The following is a 6,986-nucleotide window of genomic DNA, read 5'->3' on the forward strand; positions in this document are numbered from 1 at the left end:
CTCTCTCTCTCTCTCTGTGTGTGTGTGTGTGTGTGTGTGTGTGTCACTCTGGTCAAACTGAAAATAACTATAATGATAAATAAAATAAAGGGAATAATTTAACACACACACACACACACAAAAGAGGGGCGAGCAGGTGGTATAGTGGTTAAGGCGCTGGACTCCCACATGACCGACCATGGTTCAAGTCCTGGACCCGATGGCTTGAAACTTTATGCCGGGCAGTTAAACACATTATCACCAAATTCAAGAAATACTTAGAAAACAACACACGGGATGGGCCCATACAAAACAACGATTCTGCTTTCAGAAAATAAAACCCAGACCAACCGTTCTCTCTACCAGCCTCCCCTTCATGTTCGTAAAGATCCCAAACAACTGAAAAATTATTTCAAGTTTTTGCATAGTATCTCAAAAGTCGATTTCTCCTTCCATTCACTGACTATCTGGAACAGTTTTCAGGTCCTTAGATGTCATCTAAGGGCGCTCACAGCAGCTCAGGCCTCCGAAAAAAACCCAGCAGAGAAGTCCTGCCCACTGAGCTCCTGCCGTGCAGGGTCTGCCGGGAGGCAAACAGCCGCAGGTGCCTCCCAGCTAGCAGGAGCACAGTGAGGGGCACAACCAGCCTCTACTTTGCTTCTCCTGTGTTGTTTTTTCCTGGTCCAGTGATTTGCCAATAGTCAACCCTAACCATCCCCTGCCTCTGCACACACACACACCACCAGACACTGAGCTTGAAGGCAGGGTGTGTCTTTTTCTTCTTCATAAAATCAACATGGTACTTACTCAATACAAAATACCTGACCATGAGTAGATGAGGTCCAATAACTTTTTAATCTGATTTTCATTTATACTCTCAAACCTCGACAGGGCCTTTAGTGCAGATCGAGTAGTGGCATATTTACTTCTCTTGAATCCCAACTTACATTCGGTCTGCAAACATGTTTGCCTCTGTCTTTCATATTAAAAACAAAAAAAACAAAACAAAACAAAAAAACACCTCTTGACCTAAAAAAAAAAAAAAAAAAAAAACCACCTCTTGACGGTCAATTCCCTCTAGCACTCTCTTGTCTTAATTCCTTTTACAGTCAAGTTTCTTTAGGAAATAATTCATCCGAGGAGACTTTAAAAAGTTTGCAGAAAAAAAGAATTAACATATGAGTTTATTGTGGTATGAAGAACATTTCAAACTGCATACAGTTTTTTCATGACACACATTTTGCATAAACCTGGAAGACCTCTCACTACTGCTTCCCACCATTACGGTGTCTGATTAGAAACAGGAAGTATCAGAGGGTTAGGGAAACTCCCCGAATCCAAAAGGTGATGTTAAAACACATCAGAGTTGGGACCAGTAGCTGGCGTAACAGCTATGTCGCTGGACTCCCGTGTAGTAGACCGCAGTTCAAGTCCTGGACCTGGTGGCTTAAACTCACACTGGGTGCATGTGCATGCGTGCCCAAGATCCTGAGAGGAGAAGCGATTGCAGCATGGCCATCCCCCGGGGGGTGATTTCTCACTTTCTGTCTCTCTGTCTCTCTCTTTCTGGCAAGCACACACCCCCAATAGCAAAAACCTCTCAAAATAAAAAAAACACATCAGAGTTGGGGGCCGGCAGATGACATAGTGGTTATATCACTGGACTCCCACGTGGCTAACCACAGTTGGAGTCCAAGACCTGGTGGCTTGAAACTCCCACTGGGTGTGTGCCTATACATGTGTGCAGGCTCAAGATCCCAGGAGGAGAATAGATTATAGTGTGGCCATCCCCCTGGGGAGTGGGTTCTCACCTTCCCTCTTTCTGTCTCTCTCTCCCCACTACTATCACCCTCAACCCCCACCAGCCCACATGCCCTACGGGGTTTGGTTAAAAACAAACAAAAACTCTTAATAAAACTAAATAAATAAATCAGAATTGGAGGCCAGCAGTTGGTTAAGGCTCTAGACTCATACATGCCAGACCACAGTTCAAATCCCAAATCCAGTGGCTTTTGAAAGCCACACTGCATGACTGCATGCATGTGTGCCCCAAATCCCAGGAACAGAATGGGGGAGAAGGGATAGCAGTGTGGCTGTCCCCACCCCCCATGGTGATTTCTTACTTTCCCTCTTATCGTCTCTGTCTCCCTCCAGGGAGCACATATGCCCTAAGGCAAAAATCTCTTTTTTCTTTCTTTTATTTTTTATTTTTGAGAGGTTTTCGCTATAGGGAGCGTGTGCTCGCCAGACAGACAGAGAGAGACATAGAGACAGAAAGCAAGAAATCACCCCCCAGGGGGGATGGTCACGCCGCAATCCCTTCTCCTCCATTCTCCTCTCGGGATCTTGGGCATGCACGCACACGCGCCCGGTGTTGAGTTCTAAGCCACTGGGTCCGGGACGCGAACCTCAGTCGACTACATGGGAGTCCAGTGACATAGCCATTACACTAACTGCTGGTTCCCCCAAGGCAAAAATCTTAAAAGGGGGAAAAATTGAGAATAATCAGGCCACAAAGGCAGGAGATTGTGAACTACTGACATGGAAGCCAGGAACATGCTAGAAAAGGGAAGAAAGTTATGGGGAAAAAAATGTCCAAAGGCCTGGGCCGATTCGAGAAAATTTTTTTCTTTTCTTTGAAGAGGTTTTTAGTGTAAGGCACATGCGCTCGCCAGGAAGACAGAGACAAACAGAGACAGAGAAATCACCCCCAGGGGGGATGGCCATACTGCAATCCCTTTTCCGCCATTCTCCTCTCAGGATCTTGGGCATGCACGCACACGCGTCTGGCATTGAGTTTAAGCCACCAGGTCTGGGACTTGAACTGCGTTCAGCTACATGGCAGCCCAGCAACATAGCCATTACACCAACTGCTGGTCCCCTGACATGAGTTTAAACCGCCACATCTGGGGAGTCCAGCAATGTAACCATTACGCCATCTGCTGGCCCCCAAAAATGGTTTTGATTATTCCGAAAATTTTCACTGTTTCATATTTGAAAAATAAAAACACGGGTCTGCTCTGTGGTCTGGTGGTTAAGGGGGCAGGAGCCTACATAGCCAATAGTGCAGTTGAGAGTTAGAGTTCTGGCCCTAGGGCTTGAAACACACACTTGTGTGCCCAAAATCCTAAAGGAGGGAGATGGAGGTGAAGGGACTGCAGGGTGACCACGGCCCACTAGGGAGTGTTTTCTCCTTCTCTCACCCTCCATCTTTTTCTGGAGAGCACCAGGCCTCCTTGGCAATTTGAAATAAAAAAGAAACAACAAAAAAAAAAATAGTACTCTAAATCAAATTCAAAACCGTATGTCTTTCCCATTACAAAGTACAGTATTAATATATACATTCTCCTGGCTCTGCATACACACACTTGTACTGCTTCAAACCACAGTATCCCAGAAAAGTACCTTTAGAGAGTGCGAGAGAATGATAATCTCCACATGTAATCTGAATTATAGTTTTTTCTTGTAAAACGCTTTGAAACCTGATGAAAGAAAACAGTCTGTCAGTAACCACAATAACGTCACAACACAGACGTCAGAACTATTAACTGCATTTAACCAGAAATCAAGTTCAAAAATAACTTTAAATTTACTGCTTCATAGTCATTACGTCGAAAAGGGTTTTTTGAAAACACGACATATGTTTCAGTGATTTAAGAAAAATGTGCATTAAATAACTGTAGTAAGTTTATTCTAAAATACGCTTCTGCATACAAGTTTGTGATGCAGCAATGAACGATAAAAATAAGCTGTAATTTGTGACTGACTAGAAAAAAGTCTCACGAATCATTCTATAATTTTTTTCTCCCTAGATTGAAAATTTTTTCTTTCTGGAAATGTAACTTAGAGGATCACTGTGAGGATCAACTGAGTTCAAGACTGTGAAAGTTCAATTTGGAGCTAGGCAGACCCATCAATGGTTTCCTTAAAGGAAATGCCCAAACAATAACACTGATACCTGCCCCATCCCGCCCCCACCCCCCACATACTGGGTTCCAACCCGGGACTTCAAAAAGTTCATGGAAGGAGGAATTAAAGTACAAGCAATTATTTTGGTGCAAAAAAAAAGTGAATTCGGAATCAGCAGATAACATAATGGCTAGACTCCCATGTAGTCGACTATGACTCAAGACCCAGGCCCTGCGGCTTAAAACGTGCGAGGGTGTGTGTGTGTGTGTGTGTGTGTGTGTGTGTGTGTCTCCAAGATCCCAAGGGGAGAATGGAGGAGGAGGGAGTGCAGCGTGGCCATCTCCCCTGGGGAGGGAGTTCTTGGTTTCCATCTCTGTCTCTCTGGCAAGTGCACATACCCTATGGCAAAAATCTTCCTAAAATATTTTTGAAATTCATGCGTAGCTTTTGTGTCATGCTTTTTCCATGAACTTTCTGAAGATTCCACAGACTGCTGGAATTCACTGGTCATTTCAGAATTCCACATTTACTTAAGATGCTACTATATGGAACAGAAGACAAGCATCATACATTTTTCCAAAACAATTATGATTGCCCTTTGAATAAAATGAACTTTTAATGAAAGAAAGGAAGAGTTCCCTACCTGGCATGTTCTAGGCTATAGCTGTACTCAAACGGCTTCCCTTCTGAGGACAGAATCAACATGTGTTCTACTCCTTGGTCCATAGAATGGATCTTCATTTTATTTCCTAACTTAATGTACTCTGCAGAGAAAATCCAACCAGGAACTACCATCATTCTGATTATGAGCCACTATTATGATTATCGACGTCATTATCATACACATAGCACATCTGAGAAAGTTTCAACTACACAACCTGTGATTTAACGTGAACTTCAAGTATACAAAGCAAGTTAGGAATGATTGTCTTGACAATGAGTTTTTTCTTAATTTAGAAAACCAGTGATTTGGGACCATAGATGGCATAATGAAATGCTGCTGGACTCCCATGTAGTCGGCCGCAGTTCAAGCCCCGGACCCACCCGCTTAAAACTCACGCCAGGCACCTGTGCATGCACACATGCCCAAAATCCCAAGAGGAGAATGGAGGAGAAAGGATTGCGGTGTGACCATCCCCCTAAGGGGTGATTTCTCGCTTTCTGTCTTTCTCTGTTTCTCCCACAAGCACACATGCCCTAATAGCAAAAATCTCTCTCAAGGGGCTAGGCACTGGGTTCCCACATGGTCGACCGTGGTTCGAGTCCTGGACCTAGTGGCTTTTGCTTTCTCACTTTCCCTCTCTCTCTCTCTCTCTGGCCAAATTAAAATGAACAAATAAATAAAGTTAAAATAATTCTTAAAAAAAAATCTCTCTCAAAAGAAGAAAATAGAAAAGCAGTGATTTATACTTCCCTTTCAATAGAATAGGTCCTTAAAATAGCCAATGAATATCGGCTTTCAGATTCTTATTTAGTAAGCTGAGATTGAGAAATTATTATAGATTTGGAAGTAACCGAAATGAAAAAGATCTATGAGAAAATGTAACTTAATTTTAGAACAACATACCTCATTCCTGGAACAAAAATACTGTGTAAAAACAAAACAATAATAATAAACGCCTCCAGATCGCTCCCGATAGACGCCAATGCCTACATTCTAAAAATTAAAGAAGGACTGCTTTTGATGGATTGTCTTTTAAAAGAATTATCTAAATTTATTTATTTATTATTTTAATTCACCACAGAGAAGCAGAAAGAAAGACAGAGGGAAAGTGAGAAAGCAAGCTGAACAAGTCCAGGACCCGAATCATAGTCAACCAAGTGGGAGTCCGGCGCATAACCACTATATACCACCTACCAGCTCCTTGAGGGACTATTTTTAAAGGTGATTAGGTTTAAAGGGTTTTTACTGGTATTAGTAATACTTGGTGCTTTCTAAAAGTTAAGCAATTTGCCATTGTCCACTAGTTACTACCTATTCCTATCTCCTTTCATCTGTTCACAAAAATTAAAGTTCGTTCATTTTAGAACCCTGTTTCACCCTTCAGTGCTAATGAAACAATCTATTCATGCAAAATCTCAAAGCACAGACCTTATTACAAAGGCAGGGGAAACCGAAACAGTCTGGTAGTACGTGGTTCAAATTATCTTTTTTTTTCCTTCTTTAAAGAGACTTAACATATCAAATAGTTGAGAAAGGAAATTATTCAAGCAACAGTATTGGGACATCCAAATAGCCATTTGGAAATATAAATAAATCTAGATCACCACCCCACCACCTCACTCCTTAAATCAACATAAGTTCCAGGAGTACCCCAAAAAGTTAAGTTTAGGAATAAAATCTTAACATTACTATAAAGCTAATAAATTTTCCATCTTTGGGCTGTGGGTAGCTTTCCAACCTACTACAAAACCCATAAGCCTCCTTCTAAGAACAAATTAACAGACTATTAAAACGTTAAAATCGTAAGCACAGCAAAAACCGTGCAGAGTGGGGGAAATATTACACCTATAACGTGCAAAAGGTTACCCCTATGCAATATTCACATCTCTCTCTCAAATAAGATTCACAAGACCATTTGTTTAAAGCCAGGCAAAGACATGAACAGGCAATTTACTGGAAAATGCGAATGTCCAAAAGCAAACTGAGAAGATGCTCGACTTCACGCGAGTTAAACGCAAACAAATAGCAAGAACTCATTTTCCCCACTTCACAGACGGGCAAGGCTTTCACGATTCAGTGTGGCGCTTTCCTACGGTAAGCGTAGGAACGCCGGAGCCACAGTACGAGACTAGTATTTTTGGTGGCTGGGATCTGGGAAAAGTGCAACCGGACAGGGTGACTAATTCCTCTAAAGGCTCACAAAATTTTGCAAACAAATTGTACAAAGTGTGTGTATGGGGGCAGGGGGCGGGGGAGGACGGGACCTGCCGCCGCCACCGTGGGAACTCCCGCCCCGCAGGGCCCGGGCTGGGCGCGCTGCACGGAGAACCGGGACGCACTGCGAAGGGAAGGACCGCACAACTCGGGCCACTGCAGAGACGCGTCGTACGGGCTGTGCGGGCGCGGTCCCCGCCGCCCACCTCCACACCCGGCC

The 6,986-nt window shown here is 43.3% G+C and overlaps 1 protein-coding gene across 1 annotated transcript in view; it reads right to left on the reverse strand.

Moving 5' to 3' along the window:
* HERC5 (HECT and RLD domain containing E3 ubiquitin protein ligase 5) overlaps positions 1-4,652 on the reverse strand; it is a gene marked incomplete at its 5' end in the record, with an annotated part of 40,928 nt that extends 36,276 nt beyond the window's left edge. The window contains 2 exon segments of the mRNA XM_006143289.3: positions 3,385-3,461; positions 4,532-4,652. Coding sequence (XP_006143351.2) covers positions 3,385-3,461; positions 4,532-4,652 — 198 coding nt within the window.
* Between the last annotated feature and the right edge of the window lie 2,334 nt (positions 4,653-6,986).

The sequence above is a fragment of the Tupaia chinensis genome, unplaced genomic scaffold, assembly GCF_000334495.1.
Source record: "Tupaia chinensis unplaced genomic scaffold, TupChi_1.0 Scaffold000094_1, whole genome shotgun sequence".
Lineage (NCBI taxonomy): Eukaryota > Metazoa > Chordata > Mammalia > Scandentia > Tupaiidae > Tupaia > Tupaia belangeri.